Here is a 20,297-nt window from a genome sequence, read left to right as displayed (position 1 = left end):
GCATGTTTTAACTATCCACGGCCCCTTAAGTAATGAGCTGATAGGGAATCCCGACGATGAAAAATCTCAATTTTATAAGACAAACGAACGTATTCGGGGCGAGGTGTGTAAACTTAACTCCCAGTTCCCTATTTTATCGAACATAAATATGGAACTTTGGAGCTGCCTCCCAGTTCCCTATTCGATCGAACGTGGATCGGGAACTCGGAGCTAACTTACACACACCTTACAGGGCGTTGATTCCCTGCCATGGTTTTCTCCAAACTCTCGGGCCAGCCTAGTTGCGTTGAAGTTTTAATCAGTTGGACTAATTCCTTAGTATCTACTTAAATTGCCGGGAGGCTCAAAAATTACCCTTGGTCACCACAACTATTGGCAGCTTTGCTGTTGCTGTGGCACACAGAGAGCAGATATGCCCTCTTGCTTTGATATAATCTTTATGTATAAAGCTAAGCTGCCATTTTGCTTGTCTGGGATCAGTGCACGACTGGCGCCTTTTTATCTCTGCATCTGCCCAACAATTCCGGTATAATAGCGAGTGTATAAAAACCGACAATAACTTGATGCATGATTGGTATGTATATGTTCAAGAAATTGCCGGGGAGATGTTAGAAGAAAATAACCCAAAAAGAAATTCAAATCAACTAAAGTTTCTGTTGTACATGCACGTAACCTATGTTTCATGCTATCATGGTGATGACCACCCATCGGACGGATTCACGCACTATATATATATGAAAAAGAAATGAGTGACCGGGATAAGAAAGTGTCATTTTCTGCTGTCATTCTCACTGCTACCAGGCTAGAAACTCTTGTTCCCATCGACATATAGTCACCAGTGACCAATGAGAATTTTCCTGGCGAGAATCAGGTTGCATGCAGTTCTCACCATATAAGCCACGTGTCTGAGAGAACCAGAATCTCTCACCTGACAGCGGTGAGAATGACAGCAGAGTCTCGCAATTGGTTAGAAAGTGGCACTTTCTCATCTAAGTCACATGCCAATACCGACAAAAAAGCTTGAGGTTCTGAGACATACCACTCACCATTTTGATCGTCACAGAGCGCAGCATTGCGCAATTGGCCTGTCAAAAATGGTGTGGTCTTTTGGCGCACCAAGGTCATTTAGCAGCAAACATACCTGGGTTGGGTTGATGACGTCAACCTTCGCTAAACAATGCAGTCGTTTTAAGACAGGGTTCACGGGCATCGGCGATATTTTAAGTTGCGGGTAAAATAAGAAAGATATACGAATCACTGTTGTATGCACCGTTAACCAATCAAACAGTCGTTAAAGTCCCGTAAAGGAGCAGACAACAACTTTGTCTTCAGATTTTTGATCAAAGTCGTGACTAGTTAACGATGTGATATCACAAGTCCAATATTGGTTTACACTTTATAAGTAAACGTCATTTACTGTTTAAGAAAAAAAATAAAATTCTAATCGTATTTCCACATATAGTGACCTCGCATTGAAAGGAAGCAAAAATCATTAATGACGACACCTGAAATAAATGCTAACGGCGGATTGGACGGTTGTGAATTGTTTACGCGTTACCATACCTACAAGTTTAAGGTAATATAACGGGAGTTGCCGGGCAAGTTTACCGCTCAGACGTTGACTTGTTGACAGAAGCAAAGCTTTATCGGAGAAGGACTGGCAATTTAGAGGCTAGATGGCGTTTACCAAGTGGTTATTCATTCCGCTCCTTGTCGCCATTTTCAGTCGTCAGTCTTTGGGTCTACAAAGACGAGCACCGATCATTCTATATAACAATGGCTTCATAGGTCCACTCATAGCGATACACGAAGGGGTGCCGGAAAGCAAAAACCTCCTTGATGAGCTCATGGTAAGGTGGTAAAACCAGTTTACTTCCTTTAGCGGCTTGGTTTTCTTATTTGCAGAGTATTTTTGTGCTCGTGAACTTTACTTTAGAACGAAAAGAAATACAGTGTTGGTACTGTAAACTTTGAGTAACAGTTGTGCAAAACCCAATGAACTAGTAAAAACGCTTTGTCACGATATTTCAATCAAGACGTTAGAGCCAAGACCGTTCGTACACAGAATAAATTGTCTACGTCAGATTGGCTATTGCAATTTAAAATTGCTGTTACATTAAGTACATTATGATACACATGAGCGTATAGTTATAGTAGCAGTTGACACACTTTCTACAGAAAGATTCGGATCTCCACACCGCTAAGATTCACCAGCGTTAATTTTCTGACCTCTCCATTATTGGGAGTGTCTTGGTTTATTATTTTATAGCTGCACGCTGCTTTGACTTTAATGGCCCGGCAGTGCCGTACATATCCCCAGTACTCGAACACTTAATATTACGTGCACGGCAACAGCAAGAACCATAGAACACTCCGCAGTGTTGATAGACCTTTTGGTACATGTAATATTTCTCACTATCGAGATATCGACCATCATAACCGTTGGAACTCCGAGGCAATTGGTTTTTCACTACTCTCAAAACTGATCTGGGCCATCTTCAAGTTTGCACGGGTTGCTAATGTCCAGACAACATCAATGTTTTTTTTTTTAAAAAGACAGTAAGCTCTGTAGTTTAACCAGTTTGAAAGCTTGTGTCGACTCAATTTTCTCCATATCTTGGCAACGGCATTCAGGCATGGACACGAATTAAGGTATTCTGTGTATTTCACACATCGTTCGTTCGGGGGTTAAGGGGACTCTCGAAGCAAACGTTTTTACGACTGAAATAACTCCTCTGGTTTAATAACATGTGACAGACAATGTATTAGATCTGTTTTTGTTTCGAGTCATTGACCAAACAGTAATCAAATGATCAGCTGCATTCTGATTCATACAAGGGGCACGGCAGTGGCGTATATCGAACGGTCGTGTCATAGTTTGTCAGGAAACTTGTCGAATTTGCTGACATAGGAAAGAGTTTGTTGGACGAGGTCAGCTACTGTAACCGGAGGTAATAGTGACTCATAAACGCAGTATTTCTCTCTTATCGTACATATGTCACGATAAGTAGTCACCTATTGTGATCGTGACATAAACACTCTTAACACGGCCACGGTGGCATATGACTTTTCTTCGCTCCCGTGTTACCCTATTTATGATATATTTTAGTTATATATGCCGGGTTTCAACAGTCAACATTAAAAAAACCCAACATTCAGCATACAATGGAGCTAGATGGAGAAATCTTGGAATATATGCTTCCTCTAATGATCAGAAAAATACCAGACAAAGGCACCGAGGAGACAACTTCCCCCTTGCCCATTTAATTTAGGAGAATATTTGATTTCAGAAAAATGCTAGTGGAATGTGACCCCAGGGCTAGGTCTTTATTGCATCTTAAAATTATAAAACAAATATTAAAGCTAAAGTTATACGTAAAATACAAAATAGATAACGCCACAATGGACAATGTCAACTTTGATCTCATGTGACTGGGCATCGTACGTCATAGTGGCGATTTAGTAAAGACGACCGTCGCAAGCGTTCCTGTATTATATTGTTAGAAGGGCGCCAACATCACAATTTTTAGGCTACTGTATGTGACAAAGGTACGTAGTGATGCTTTCCCTCAAAAGGCATGCACGTCGTATTTCTGACCGCATTTGAAGTTTGAGAAGATTTTGGCCTTGCTCTGTCAATATTTACGTCACACGATGGACATAGAACAAACTGAACAACCAAAGTACGCTTTGACCAAGCCAGCACATCTCACAACGTACCAAGGAGTTCAACAGTGATAATACAGGAACGTGTTCGATACCCTCTTAAAGTAAAAAAAGGTACCGTATCGAATAAACGACTTCACTGCGAGTTTATATACCGTATATTCCTACCACCTTTATGACAAAAATTGTGTCAGACCCATTAAAGAAGTGTACTGCTATCGCACATTTGAAAAAAAATTATGTCAAACTTAGTAGCGCAGTAAATGCACTATCAATCTTCCGGATAGGCTGTAAATATAGCGGTCACATAATAGACTTCTTGCCCAACAACAAATTCACGATAAAAACGCTGGTGATAAAAACCATGAAAAACCTAGTACCAAAGTCTGTAAATACATTCATCATGGAGGCACATTACCACCTTTAACACGTTACTCCAGTCTACGATCACTGACGGATCAACAAACATCGACGACGACGAAGGTTTTGGCAGAGTTACAGAAAGGTCACCGGAGTCAACAGCGCGGACGTGTTTTTCGGAGGCAAATTCCTGTTCCGTGAACGACTTGTCGGCAACTGAAAAATTTAGCCATCGTGTGTGTCCTAAAACCCACATTTATCCTTGCATCTGATGATTAATAACACATCTTGTAAGAGTTTTCGTATTTATCTGTGTTTACAGGGATTAAAGAAAAGCAGCCGCATTAACGTACAGTATACTGGGTAAACAATTGTATGACGCAAATCGTGCATTGAACACGATCACGTGATTGAAATATTTCATTTTGCTCGTTATCTTTACTCCTACTTAAAACTTTTTAATGTTAATGTTACGATGTCGTTTTAGTTCAATTTTACGAATTCATCGCCGAAACTCAATCACGTTAGTTAAAAAGGCATTGCGATAAATCCTGATGAAGCTGAGACCCCCTTGCGTAAAAAAAGGACGAGAAATGGATCCCACAAGGATTCTTACACAAATCAACGAAACACTTTCAAACAAGAACCGTGTGGAAAATTTGAATCTCAGTGTTATTGCGACCTTCATGACTCCCTCCCCTCTTGTGCAACTGTTGTCATTGTAACTATTACTTGCATCACGGCTACACAATGGATTGTGACGACTTGAAAGTAAGACAATATACGCAGCTAGATTCCTCTAGCTTCGCACTATTACAACCAAGGGAAGCGCTGGATTTATGTTTATGTATAGGGTCAACCCAGATATTGAGAAATGACACTTTTGGTCATTATCTACGCAGCAACGTTAACTTAAACTCAGCGGGATTAATCGATTCACGAAGATTTTGGAAAATTTCAATTTTCTTGTATTAAAATGAAAATATGAAGGTATGGTTTGAATATTTTTCCTAATACTTCTAAAGAGAATCATGAAAGCTAGTTAAAAATGTTGGTATTATGCGTTCGAAAGTCTTGCCTGTCGTCGCCGTTCAAGATACAAAAATAAGTCAATATTCAGCGAATACACAATAAAAACGATGAACTTTATATTGTTTTGTCGAAACCATCCTAGACAATTTAGGATCGACCGTGGATGCATTTATCCTCACATTCCTGGCCACTTTGAGTGTGGGATCAACGGTGTTAGAAAAAACCGATCCCAAACTCTCAGAAATCGTACCACAGTCTGCAGTATATACTACACGAGCTCTGATAGGATAATAAACATCTTTTCGTTCAACGCGCAAAATATTATCCAATGACACAATGAGTAACACACGGACCGGAACTACGAAGTAACTGAGCTTTTCAGAGTACGGTAGCACACGACAGTGTTGTCACGATTTTGGATAATCTTGTACGTCGTTGGCGACAGACTCACAAAAGACGGCCGAATTTCCAAACAACTGGTGGACATAAGCCAATGTATAGCCAATTGAAATATGTAGTGTAGCCAATTGTTTTTCTGTTTGACTACTCGTCCGAAGCAGAAGTTGAAGTTTCGGCAGTGAAACTCGCCACGGAAGACGCGTTTTAGTTACACGGAATACTAGAGGGCCACGAAGTAGGATAGTCGCTGATATTGATACAGTTAAACATTCAATGTTCCAGTGTGAATTTAACGCATTTTGTGGTCATGTGAGAAAACGAATATTACACACCAAGGGCCTTAGATCAGATTCCACACACTCGTTGGGGATATTTTGCCTCGCACAAGCCGCAGGCGAGGTTGTGAGACAAAAAATCCCCAACTCGTGTGAGAAATCTAACCCCAGGTCCTTGGGGTGTGAGATTCTATTAATCCTTGGACTTACATATTCTTATTTAACACTGTTTGCGCACCAGTATCACCCTTTAGAGGGCTGCATTTATTTGTTTTGGTTCACGGCAAGCAATTTCATAAATCAAGATAATCTGTCTTCTGAAGGGGTTTTGTAAGGTACCACCTGTGTAGAAAGCGTCGCCACTTGAGCAGAATATATGCCCCCTGTTTGCATAACAACGCCTCCATGAATGGAAGCAGAGATCGGAGATAGCAACCGTTCATAGGTGCGGTGCTGATGTTTCACTCTGATATACGGAGACGCCGTATGAAGAATTGCCTCTCAAGAGTTCACAAAAAAATGTAGGTCGGAGAACAACCTTTCATATTTGGCATTGGATACCCAAGATTAAGCGTTTTATTGGCGAAATCCGCCAGATGTTCTCTGTCCATCGACGTCGATCGCTTCATGTGGGCTACGGGTCAAGTGCCACCAATGCAGCAACGCTAGGCAAAATGTGTCATGAGATTACAATCGTTATTTGGCACTACGAGGTTTTTGAGTGCTTTTAATTAGTCTAACCAAAGCTATTGTTATTATGCTACTATGCAATATGAAGCATTCCTTTGCTGGTGGAGCATTTTAGAGTGAACGTTTACCAAGACATTGATTTCTGCCAGTTTAGTAGTGTTCTTTGACTGTTGCAGCACCTCTAGTACCTTATCTCGCCGTCCTTAAAAGCACTCACACGGTTGTTTTTCAAGAATTCCACTGGACGTAATTGCTATTGTTGGTCAACTGTTTCTTGAAAAAGTTGCCGTAACAGTTGGGATGTGGCTGACTGGTATGATATAACACTGCACTTTTACCGAGCAGACCGCTAGACATAATCAGTCTTATTTCATCGATCGGATGTTTATGGTACAATACGCCTCGGAGACATATTTAAGGACTCACAAATTTTTCCAATATTTTTCTGGTCTACCGCATGTAGAGGCTTATTTCAAAGCTCTTGGAGATAGAAAAAGGTCACGTTCTCAGTATTCTGAAAACATGGCAGCCACTTTGATTCAATAAAAAAATCTTAAAGGGTTTGTTTCTCTACTTCGAAAATTCACGGTGACCCCCGATTTTGATTCCTTATTTAGAAAGAAAATGGTTATAGTTGGCTTGGGGCAAGTTTGAGCAAACATATGTTAAGTTTTAAATTTCTGCTCCGAGTCGCATACTTCCTTTATGCTTTCATTATGTACAGGCCATCTTCACAAGGGCTTCCGGATATTTGTACGAAGCATCGCGTCAGTACACCTACTTACAGAACGTCACCATCCTCATCCCAAGAACTTGGGAGGACAGACCCGAGTACGAGGACGCCACTTGGGAGACCTACGACATCGCTAATGTTCTCATCGACGAGCCCAACCCTCAATGGTGGCACAATCCGTACACAAAACAGACCCTGCCTTGTGGAGAACCAGCACAGTACATTCATCTTACGCCAGAATTTATCACCGAGAGAGATTTTAGCGAATACCTTTGGGGTGAATCCGGTGAGACTTTAATACATACATATACATATAACATACATACATACATACATACATACATACATACATACATACATACATACATACATACATACATACATACATACATACATACATACATACATACATACACTGTGTATATATATATATATATATATATATATATATATATATATATATATATATATATATATATATATATATATATATATATATGCACATTCATATACAAATCTATTAGATTCGTTCAAGTATAAGGCGTATGTCTGCAACTCGACTTTCACGCATTATGGCAATCATGGTGATCCTTGGATGTATAATAATCGTGCTAACAAAGTTATGTTGTACAGATGCTAATTTACATACACTTTTACTTTATAACACTGGAATTTCAACTCATTACAAACCCTCAAGAGTATTACTGTCGACACTCTACGTTGCTTGTCACTCTTTCACCGATGTCATGATTTATCAGCATTGTAATCCTGTAGAAAATAAGCACCCTTCCAACCTTCGTTTTTTTCAGCAGAATATAATGTTTCATTTGACTTTTCCTCCCCTCTCCAAAAAAACTTACCCAAATCATAACCCCTTTCAAGGCTGGATGTGATGTCATTCACATGTTGGGTGCCAATGTGATGTCAGGTTGAAGGTTGGAGTTACAGAAATCTTCCCTATCTTTGCTACCCACCCTGTCGTAGAGATCATGCCACGTCTTGATCGGGTTTGTCTCAGTACGAGGCGATGAACAACTTTAGACATCCTCCTCCGATATTTTTGACAGGTAAGGCGGTTATCCATGAGTGGGGACATTTAAGATGGGGCCTCTTCGACGAGTATCCGATCTCAACCGACGAAAATTTTTACTTCGACGAGAACGGCCACACGCAGCCGACTCGCTGTTCGGCGGCAGTAACTGGTCAATGTGCAGATATTAACAAAAACTATCGCAGATGCAACTTGAACCCTGAGAGTGGACAAATTCCAGAACCCGGATGTACGTTCTTTCCAGATTTGAACAACAACCCGGGGACTTCATCTTACCCGTTTGCAAATTACCTTGATTCGGTATGTAAATCTTTCTGCTTTTGCGAGTTATTATGATACAGGGTAAGAGTTTCCATTTTTGGCCAAAGTCATATTCACCCAAGGAATATTTTCAAAACATAAATTTTATTTTCGGCGCACAGGATCCAGGCGGGTAAAGAATAGATGTTATACAATATCATTGAACTTTACCTCAACCGTAGTAAACAAATCAAGTTGTGTAAAAAATAAATGCTAACAACTCATTACACGTGAATTTTACTGCACGAAACCAGCTTTTTGAAGAAATGCATAATGACTTCCTACAAACATGTTTAAGGATGGTTCTGTTCGCAATGGAACAATCATTGTAGAAAAACACCATTTACTGTTTTTGAGTCTAATCTCTCAAATGTTCTTTGTTGAAAAATTTATTCAAGACACAATGCCATATTTATTTTCAGCTCGCAATGACTAAGGGATCATAGGGATGTATATGTTTATGATGAAGCATTTGTCCTGAGAATAATGACCGGACCAATAAATACCTGTTGTTTATAAATTGTATTTTCTACACGGATTAGAAGTTCGACACACTTGGTTGCACAGATTTCCATGGTGTTGAAGAATTTGTGAGCATACTGCCTTTGGACACAAAGTTTAACGCAATATATGTTGTACTAGCTGAAAATATCCCAACGACTAAATTTATCTAATAATAAATGAATAACTTGCCAGTGCACAATCCAAGGGTACTAAGGCGTTGGTATTCTTGTTGTTGTTCCGGCTAGCTATCTAACTGATCACCAAAAAAATCATGCAAGGTTGTTGCAATATATTATTATACTCACTAGGTAACAGATTTCTGCCATGATGATGACGACAGACACCCAAATGCCAGACACAACAAGCTGGCCAATAACCAGCAGAACAAGCTGTGCGGGCACAGGAGCTCCTGGGAAGTCATGGACGAGCACCCGGACTTCCAGCTGCCAAACGAGCCAGGCGACGATAATCTCGACACAACACCAACATTCAGACTAGTGATAGAACGACCAAAGCGCATCGTGCTCGTCATGGACATCTCCGGTAGCATGACTTTGGTAAGTTCCAAAGATATCGATTTCTATGTAATCTTTCCGCCTGTCCTGTTTTCAGCTACTAGAGAAAAGACACCAATGCAACCAGAACAGATGATTTATGCATGGTATACTTAAGCGCCAAGGTCATGAATTGACCCTTCGGATCAACCAGTCACCTATATGTTTGAGATAAAAACTCCATTGTGTAAGCACATCGTCAGTTTTCAGCATGCTACATCGGTCGGAGATGATAAAATTGACTTCATTTCATGGTTTCTTGCGATATTTCCCTGGTTACTAAATATTCGGAAGAATTCATTCAAATCTGCTATTCATTAAGTTTTCGTTAATGTTATCTGGTATGTAATAAATTTATTTTTGGTGTATACTTATCATTAAGACTTAAGTTTACCCGATCCAGCATCGAAGCACCTATCGTCCAATGAAATACGTTCTCATCTAAGGCCATGAAGAAAAAATAAACTGTTTTTCGGAATCGCTACTTCTAATTTAGCCAGAAACTTTGTTTCAAAATCGCGGCAAATATATACTTTCGCATCACACTTATATTTGTGCCGCTAGTGGGACGTCGAATGAGACTTTTGCATGTAATTCGAGCATGACGACCGTCAACAAGTTGAACGGCATCAAAATTTGGACTTTTTCTCTGGCCTGATGATGAAGTCTATTTTTACCTTTACTTGCCGGGTATGCGCACATATGAAACAATGCATTGGTCTTTATCTACAACATAATTTTGTATTAAACTGTTGATTGTCATGATTGCACTACTTTCGTATGATAACAAAAAAATTCATTTTTCATTCTGTTATAGAGGGATAGGCTTAATTTACTAGTGCAGGCAACGACCAAGTATATTCGCTACTTGGTGCCAATGGGCACGTGGCTAGGATTAGTCGAATTCTCCGACAATGCGAATATCACGTACCCTCTGACGCAGATTACAAGCAATTCAGTGAGAGAAGACATTATTGCAGCATTACCAAAAGTTACCGATGACAGAACTTGTATTGGTTGTGGCATCCTTGCTGGTATCCAGGTAAGAAAGGTTTAAGAAAGCGTTCTGGGAATGCTTTTATAGTTACAGAATTTGTGTTGGTCACCTATTTCGCTGGTTCTTCCGACGAATTGTCCATTACTTTTGCGAGACACAGGGATTCGAGACGTTGAGTTGCAACAGAGGAACAGTAATATCTATGTAAGCGACATAGCTTTCGTTTCAATCAAACTTTGAAAGCGAATGCAAGGGATCATGCTCCATGACAGTCACGTTGTCAAACAGTACAATGCTGACATCATGTCTCAGACAACTACCGAATGTGTGTGCTAGTCATATAGTAGGGAGATGTGAGAGTTTCTCTTCAGATCAGTCTGCTCATCAGAAATGAACATTGGCCTGTTTTCCCTTCATCTTACCGTGCGACAGGTGCTGGATGACAGCGATCAACCGACAGAGGGCAGTATACTGTTCATCGTCTCTGACGGTCAAGAAAATCTGCCCCCACGTGTCGAGGACGTCATAGACGACGTGATAGCAGCAAAAGTTTCGATAAACACTATGTCGTTCAGTAACGAAGCCGACGGTTTACTGATAGACTTGTCAATGCAGACAGGCGGTCAGGGTTATTACTACTCTGAATCTGTTGACTCCACCGCGTTGCATGACGGCTTCACATCAAGCATCGTGGACAGCCTAATCAGCAGTCGAGACGTACCTGTGACGGTCAGTATTTACAAAAATGCAAAACAACTGCCGACTGACACACTTGATATTGATTTTTATAGAATGTTGCACGCAACATGGGTTCTGTACTTCTATAATTGAGAGATATATCTATTTTCTAATCTAGCTTCATCGCGATCAATTTTCAAAATAATGATGATGCCGATGGCGACTCTTGCCTGCGCTTCAATTTCTGCCGTTTCTATAAGAATAGATAATAATATTCATGGTCATTCACTGTGAGTATTGCTGGGTGGAGGATAGAGTTGCAATTTCGAATGGCAAAGGTCAAATTCGCTGACTATATTTGCATTTCTTTTATCACTTCAATAGGTAGAAAGTACCACTACGAGAGTGAATGCAAATAACCAGAGGACTGGCAGGATCGATATCGACTTTTCTTTGGGGAACGACACGCGATTTTACTTCTATTTCCGGGAATTCAAAACTCCCGTCGGTGCAATTTCCGTCTCGGTGGAGTCTCCCTCTGGCGATTCATATGATGAGTCGACAAGCCACTACGATTTCGACGACCATGCGTTGATTAAGACGATAGAAATTCCGGGCGTTGCCGAGGTGAGCTTGAAGTCTGCGTGCATGATATGAGAAATGATTTGAGGGTAAGAGGTTGAATGGGAGAAAGACGAAATGGCACTGACAAGATTGAAGACTATTTCGATGTGTGATGTGCCAATGTCTCTATTAACGCAACAAGTCGCATGAATAGTAAATGGCATAAATCACAACTACAGATGTCTAGCCAATAACATGCCGCCGAGTAATATGATGGAACTAGCTAGATACAACAGAAGCAAATAAATATCGACAATGGGTTTATTCTTTTTGACAAACATAAAAATGACCAGAGTGGTATTTTGCTTTGGACTTTTTTAAAGCTACAAAATTTGGAAAACAAAAATAGAACAAACCGAAGAAGCAAACAACCTAATCTAGATGAATGAAAAATAGATAACCTAAAGAAATCAATATATGTATTATTTGGGGGAGCAGGGTATATCTTTGTGATTAAGGAAAATGAAAATGAAAGACTTACACTAACTTCCCAAGCAAACCATAACCACTCCCTTTCAAGCCCCCAAAAAGTTTAGCGTCACCGTTACATTTTGATACGAGAGAAACTAATTACTCATCCTCTGTTATATCTATTTGGGTATAACATTCCCGATTTCCATAAAAACTTAGCTGGTGAAAACTTTATTTTACACAGTAAGCTTAAAAATAAGCCCCCCCCCCCCCCCAGGCTGTAGGCCAAAAGAATATTGTAAACGTTAGAGTCCGTATATCTGCCCCGGCGGAATGTGCATTCTACCTTAATTGCTCAAACAGAAGACCACATGTGGATGTTTTTGAGGAAAATCATAAATTTACACATTATTTTGGTGCTTAGAAATTAACGTCAACAACAATCTAAGAGTGAAACATATATTTTCAACCCCCAGACTGGACGTTGGAGGTACACAATATCGAACACCGACGACAGCGCTTGGTACATTGAAGTTTCTGTGGAGTCAGTGGCGTCATCGGTACTTTACGGAGCAATGAAATTATCCACTTCCCTAAGCAATCCGGTGATCGAGGAATCGCCACCGAAGATCGCCATCTACGCGGAACTGAGATACGGTCACTCGCCCGTCACTGATGCCAATGTGGTCGCCACCATTGAGCTGCCGAACGACGACCAAATTACGTTGCCACTCCTGGACAATGGGGCTGGTATGTCAAAGCTTTACAATTGTTCAGTGGTCCTTAAAAAAACATAGTAAAATGTGTGTGTGTGTAATATATATATATATATATATATATATATATATATATATATATATATATATATATATATATAAGTATACATATATATATTGAAGTATACAGATGTCCTAGTGGGAAATTACAGTGCTCGATGCTAAAACAGAGCGTTACAAATAATAACAAAAAATTACTTCAAGTACAAAGTAATGATATCTATTACTTCAGTTTCATGCATCCTGCAATCATCAGACAGAAGAAGTAGCGAAAGGATTCTTAGCGCGACAGTCTTATATATGTATGTTCGGGGCGTACCATTCTATTTGTAGGTGGTGTTAAAATTTGATAAATAATATTTGTTTTGGTGGCGACATTTTGAAACCAGCTCGAGGGTTTGTTTAACAGCGTAGATATGTCAGCACTGATAATGTGTAGTTTTTCTGATATACAAAGATTACATCGCTTGCTTATGTTAGAGTAACTTGATGCTTTGTCAATAATTGACCACGAAATGTCAAAGACCTGGTTCTTTTGTTTGAGGGACCAGACGTACTTGGACAGCTCCGTACAGTGCCGATACTTTTCATTACGGAACGATTGCATGTGATTAGCGAAGCGCGTCTTGAAGGTGTTATCAGTGAGTCCGATGTAGACCTTCTCCGTGTTGTCCCCCGTTGATACTTTGGCCTTGTAAACCACAATATATATATATATATATATATATATATATATATATATATATATATATATATATATATTATATATATATATATATATATATATATATATATATATATATATATATAAGCTGTTCAAAACTTTTCTTGCATTGCCTGTATATTATTTAGTATTGATTTCACTCTTTTGTATTTTCTTCACACGTATACTTTCCTGTGCATATCTAAGACCATTACACACTGACTATCTCCATTTTGACCTGACGATGCCTGTGAACAGCTAGTCACGCAAAGATGTTTTACGTTGTATTTTGTTGAGACCATCCAAACCCCACGATATATATATATATATATATATATATATATATAATATATATATATATATATATATATATATATATAATGTATACAATGTGCCCTCCCGGTTATCACCATAATGGCTTTATGGCAACCTCTGACTTGAGCACAGAGAGTACGGTTCATATATATATATATTATATATATATATATATATATATATATATATATATATATATATATATATATATATATATATATATATATATATATTATATATATATATATATATATATATATATATATATAATATATATATTGCATTTGGTGTATTAGTAGTATTATTCCACTCTTTATCAGCAATTACTTACCTATGAGCGTAATCCTTGATCTCTTATCCTTTCATTTTAGTTCTTGTCAACCCTGTACGTATAACGTTAACACTTTGTTCTCATGTTAAAACTTTTACGAAGTCGTTTAGTTTATTTGGAGATACGGCTGATAGGAAACTTTTGAATTCAAACATCGTTGATCTGATGTTCTCGTTTTGTCAAACAGGTGCCGACATTCTGAGAGACGATGGCGTCTACTCCTCGTATTTCGTGGACTTCATCGACACAGACACCTGCCCTTACCCTTGTCGGTACAGCGTTTCGGTCAAGGCCGATGACGAATATGGCACTGCCTCTATTAGAACGTACTCTAGAGGAAGCGGTGCACTGGCGAAAAATTCCTGTAAGTCACATGGTTCAGTTGTCGCATCATATCAGCTCTTGTTGACACTTTTAATATAGAACTCTTCAAAAAATCTGCTACATGTCTTTTATTCTCTTAAAAAATGCAATCAGCACTTTTTTCATCTAAAACAGACATTTAAACAATAGTAAATGTAGGAAACCGTTTAAATTAGCGATTGATAAACTTGGCTAAATTTGCAAAAAAAAGGTGCTAGCTTAGTGCTATGCTCTCATAAATCCTTGTTGGCCACGTAATGTGACTCTCTCCTCTAAAGTTAACATTGGCGACTCCGGAGCTGGCATAGTCAGCGACTGAAGTAGTCTGGTTCCGCGTTTTCATTTTCGGTTTGATTGATTTATAGCCAAACCTTTGAAGGAACATCAGCGTTTTTGTAGACATTAGAAGCTTAATAGAAATCAGGGGCTGTAAAAGTTTAGTAGTGCCGGGTCTCTGGTTACTGTAGGAAACACCGTTGATCAGAAAGTATGTATAGTGTCTTAAAGTTGACCTCGAGAATGTGTCTTTCTAAGTTTCTGGTCAGTTATCTTGATCAGGAGACATGTCCGTCTAAACACAACCACGCTTGCCTCAGAGTATTATATTTTATGGCGATGAAATAATCTCTTTCGATATAGAAATAACATAGAGTGTTTTGATGTGTTTGACTCTTTAAAGCTGCCATACCTGTTCAGGACCCAGAGCCACAGTCTATCGGTAGGTTCAGTCGTGCTTCTTCGGCTGGCTTGATACAGGTCGCTGCGGACGTCGTCATAGATCCTGACCGGCCCGATCAGTTGCCACCCAGCAGGATAACTGACCTCACGGATATTTCTACTATGAACTCTGCCTACCAAGATCATGTGTCATTGCAGTGGACGGCAACCGGCGACGACTTCGACCAAGGGACAGGTAAGCCCAACTGTTGCTTTTGACACACCGGTGTCATATTTTTCTGTATGCTCAGTGAATTGCCTGCGATTGTCCGTCTTTGGATTTGATTTTGTCTTTGGATAGGTCGTTGATCGGTTTGGAATATGAAACCACGTTGAATGTCAACTATTATTGTATTGTATTCACTGTGCGGTATACCGTACTTGGATTTTGAGCCTACCGAAGCTTAGCCGCAACGTCGGAACACACTTCATAAAATTGTGGCATATATTTGCTATAGAAAACAAAGAAAAACATGCATATCCCAAAGAAATAAAAAAAGATCGTATGCGTGTTTACAGCTGAAATATTCATATTCATTCATTAAGCGAAAGTTTGATAGCAGATATGTCAGCTGCCCTACCAATCATCAAAATGACCTGTAACCACTGTGTACCTAACCACAAGCGACTGTGGATAGTCTACACTTATAAGATTTAGTGCAAAAGTAAAGTGAACTAAAATCATAAACAGAATTCTCGCTCCCTACAAGTATGTCTGTGCTAAAACTAAACAAAGGAATTTTCAGAACACTAGCTGTGCGTCGACTCGGGGCCAGCAAAATGAAGAGCGCCACCTATACGTGTATTGTAAGCTATTTCCCTCCTTTCAAGCACGTCAGCACTCCCTCTCCCCGAAGACTTGTGCCGTATGCCTTTGTGGTTTTAACAAATATCAAAACTGCTTTCATAACCTTTGTTTTCCTTAATAGCTTCGAAGTATGAGCTTCGTTATAGCAACGTTTTCATGGACTTGTTCGAAAACTTCGAAGCGGCAGCCGCTGTGTTGGAAAGTGACGTCGTTGAAGGTACGCTCCTGTCTCCGCAGCCGGCCGGTTCGACCGAGAAACTCACAGCCAGGGTGCCCACGCCGTCGACTCCAAACATGACCTACTACTTCGCCATCGTTGCCTTCGACGAGGCGGACAACCGCGCCGACCCGTCTAACATCGTGTCAGTCTCGGCCGCTATCGTTCAAGAGGGCGAAGTGTACAATCCGGGCTCGACGATTGGGTCATCGCCGTCATCGCCATCAGCTGCGCTGTCGTTGTGGTCGTCGGCGTTGGGGCGTTCGTTTATGTGGTTAAGGGTAAAAATAAAAAGAATAAACAAGTTGAACCCCACGACAACAGTGCAGGTGTACAACACTCAATCTATGGAGGAAACACAGGCCATACTTCTACACCTCACATATAGTTTGACCGTTCTAGTAGTTTTGATATATTGCGACTTGAAGATACTGATAAGAGCACAAAATATTATGGTCCACTGGTTTATCTACATGTCATTCGTGTCACCATCAGGCGACATGTAAGATTGATGCGATGCCTGCACAGTCGCGACTGGGCAAGAATGGTTGCCAGGCTATTGCAATACAGGCAATGCGTTCAATCTCATCGGCCCACACATACGCAACCCGTTTTATGTTCAATAAGAATATAGATTTTAAAACTTTGTTCTTTTTGCAACACAATAAATTGCTTTTTTCTTCATTTGAACTTTAATGTTCAATAAATAATTTTTCTTATTCTGCGATGCACCGGGTACATTAATTTACCGCTCTTTCGGACAAAAATTTAGTCGCATATCACATTGTTGGTGACTTATGTCACTCAAGTTCCAGTGCATGTCGTTTTTGTTGGTTTTTAAAATTCGTTCGCAGACCTTTGTGCATTGTTACTAAAAATATTTCCAGTCCTTTCGCTGACTTCTGCAGCGCTTGTTGGGACACTACGAAACTTTCTATCGTTTCCATCAAACCAGGACAACATGAAAACAGTGGCCTGTGATTCATACAAAAAAATGAAATGCAAAATGCTTTATGGTCGATGAATATTAGGCTCCACTCTTTTAATTGTGTTCTTATCAGTATGTTCACGCAATCGTGAGCGCCCCCAGTGGATTATTAAGGTGAATCCATATGTTTGTAGTTTTTCGTACGCCAATTAGTCAAGAAACATGAAATGTTTCATCATTGTATATTCATTGTATATTCTCAGTAAAGTCAGTGTTTGTTTTTATTACCTTTGTTCTACTGACGTCCATACTACATTCCAACTCGTCGTGCTAATTCTATATATTCTTGCCATTAGAGAACAAATTGTTCAATTTACAAGATACTTGACTATGCAACTTAACTTTCAAAGAAAAACAAAACTTTTTAATAACAAAAATCACTACTTTCTCACAAATGTTTTTGATAGATTTTCATAAAGCTACAGATTAATACCTTCATAGTGTTGCTGCATGATGTTTCTTAAATGCTTCATGCTGTCGTTTACTTTATTTGAACGTATTTACTCCATTGGAGGTCTGCTTGCGATGAAAAGAGTGCAGAATTTCTTCCGAAGACAGTTTTGTTTTGTTGTTTTTTTTACTTTGGTTCCGTCCCGATATTTAAGCAATTGCTACGAGACATGAGCGTCTACAAACGATTGTTTTGATACTGGCTGACAGGCTAATGATGACATCATGCATAACCAAATATGAAGTTACACTTTAGTGATCAACTTTCGAATTGATGCAGATGTAAAATTTGTAATTTCTCGTAATCCTTTTGTAATATAGTAGGGGTAGATTTCGATCGTTTCAACTGACCCTAAAATCACTCCCTGAAACTGGTCAAAATTTTCCAATAGTATGTGATCTTCCTCCTAAAAAGAACGCCAAACACACAGAGTACAAGACCGCTTTTGTTTTGCTTTTGATATATTAGTATTTTATCTGCGTAGTTCAGAGTTGTTAATATTAATTTGTAGGGGAAGCAAAGATGTTGAAGGGGAGGCGACAGGCGGGAGCTGGACTGAGAAATACACGCAAAAGATTATTAGTAAGACTCCTTGCAATGAAGAGAGCGTAGAATTTCTTTCGAGTACAATATTTGTTTTATGTTTACCGTGGTTCCTTCCCGATATCTTAGTAGTTACTAGAACAAAGAGAATCCAATAATTACAAGACAAGAGCCTTCATAAACAATTGTTCTGACGCTGACTGACGAGCCAACGATATTATAAAAGCCAAATATACAGTTACACTTAAGCAGCTAACTTTTGCATTGATGCAATTAGTCGATATCCTTGGATCAGCTGTTCACCCATGACATGCCCACATGACTAAAACCAAACAAACTGAATACCAAGAAAAGCCAAAGATTATTCGCCTATAGTTAATGTTTTATTTACACTTGGATATAATTGTGCTCTGTAATTTTTCCTCAGCTCAAATTGCACGACTTGTGTAGTTATTATTATAGAATAGAATATCAAGACTTTCATTTTAAGTCTTTTTGGTTAAATTTTTATGAGTTTTTTAATATTACAATATCATAACGGGTTGTACTGTGTCCATCATTTACCATTCGTGGACATAGACAAAAAGACAAAAATCTCACGAGACATCCTATGTGACATGATAACAGCTATGGAAATGCAAACGAATGAATGATAGTGTGTTACTACCAAAGCGGTGAATTTGAGGGAGCTTTAATCCTTTTATTTACAGTCAGAGATTTGCTCAGGTCTACAAGTTCTTTCAGAAGAATTGTATTGTACTATATCTAATAACAATAAAGTCTTTTTTGTTGACAAGCAAAGGGTTTACCTTGTGCGAGTTTGTACTCCCTTGGGAATGAGGTGTTGATATAACCATAGACCCCCGTCTCGCTCCAGGGTCTTTATAATAGTCGCGCCAGCGGCTTATGACTACGCATGCGCTTATTCATAATATACTATGCGAGTAACCGGAAGTGTGCCCTTCTTTCATGGGCGCCGCCATGTTTTTTATTTTGAGTACTCGTAAATAACAAAAAACGAAACAAATTACTATTATATAACATGCCTTTTATAAAATATACCTCTTTTATTAGCCAGTAAATGTTATTATGCACCTTGTCGCTGATACAAAATATCGTTAATATAGATAAAGGGAGAAAACTGTCGTGCATATGAAAGGGGGCATACGCAAAGAATGCTGGGATTGAATATAGAAGAGCGCCCCCTGTGTCAATAATTAGATTCAAAAATTGCCAGTTTTTAGACGGAACGCTATAGTTTTCAGCTTGCAAGTGGAAGGTGGGCAGTGCGGTTACCATTGCAATGATAATGATTGCATAATACGTCCCTTGTTTATCGCAATAGGCTGTTATCATTGTAAAAATTGCCAATTTTTGTCCAAAAGTTTTACACGCTACAGAAAATCTATACCTGCCCTGCTGCAGGGTTTGACGTCGTGTACGTACGTGAACTGCTTTCATCAGAGGGAAACTGGGCATAGTTGTCACATAAAAGTTTATGAAGTAACAATTACAGTTTAATCATGAATCAATACAAATAACATTGCCAATCTTTAATAACCCCTGGCGCGACACCAAGGGCTGAGCCCTATAGTCTTAATATTATGATGTAAGACTGAAGAACACACAGGGAATATTCTGAGTGTATGCTGGCATTTATAAGCCATACTTGGCATGCACTCAGATATCCCGCCATAAAGAGGATGTTCAAATGTTCTGCTGTGTGCACGCCCTCTACGGTAAGAGCCACCTTTGAAGTGAACAAGCTTGCCAAGTGCCCGCGAGATTTGAGTAAATACTCGAGTAAATGC

At 39.3% G+C, this 20,297-nt stretch overlaps 1 protein-coding gene and 1 long non-coding RNA gene across 2 annotated transcripts in view; one reads left to right on the top strand and one right to left on the bottom strand.

Annotated features, from left to right (window-relative positions):
• LOC139134886 (uncharacterized) overlaps nt 1-1,325 on the bottom strand; it is a 40,751-nt gene extending 39,426 nt beyond the window's left edge. The window contains exon 1 of the long non-coding RNA XR_011552895.1: nt 1,047-1,325. This is a non-coding gene — a long non-coding RNA (uncharacterized lncRNA). The remainder of the gene's footprint in view (nt 1-1,046) is intronic.
• A 267-nt stretch (nt 1,326-1,592) lies between these two features.
• Nucleotides 1,593-19,287, top strand: LOC139134883 (calcium-activated chloride channel regulator 1-like). The gene is made up of 11 exons (XM_070701961.1): nt 1,593-1,850; nt 7,147-7,441; nt 8,223-8,506; nt 9,319-9,567; nt 10,382-10,606; nt 10,994-11,290; nt 11,624-11,866; nt 12,751-13,024; nt 14,587-14,763; nt 15,442-15,675; nt 16,409-19,287. The coding sequence occupies exons 1-11, from the start codon at nt 1,677-1,679 to the stop codon at nt 17,008-17,010; spliced, it is 3,054 nt and encodes a 1,017-aa protein (XP_070558062.1). The 5' UTR covers nt 1,593-1,676; the 3' UTR covers nt 17,011-19,287.
• The last annotated feature ends 1,010 nt before the right edge of the window (nt 19,288-20,297 follow it).

The sequence above is a fragment of the Ptychodera flava genome, chromosome 6 (genome assembly GCF_041260155.1).
Source record: "Ptychodera flava strain L36383 chromosome 6, AS_Pfla_20210202, whole genome shotgun sequence".
Lineage (NCBI taxonomy): Eukaryota > Metazoa > Hemichordata > Enteropneusta > Ptychoderidae > Ptychodera > Ptychodera flava.
The sequence above is the reverse complement of the archived record's forward strand: the minus strand, read 5'-3'. Positions and strand labels throughout refer to the sequence as shown.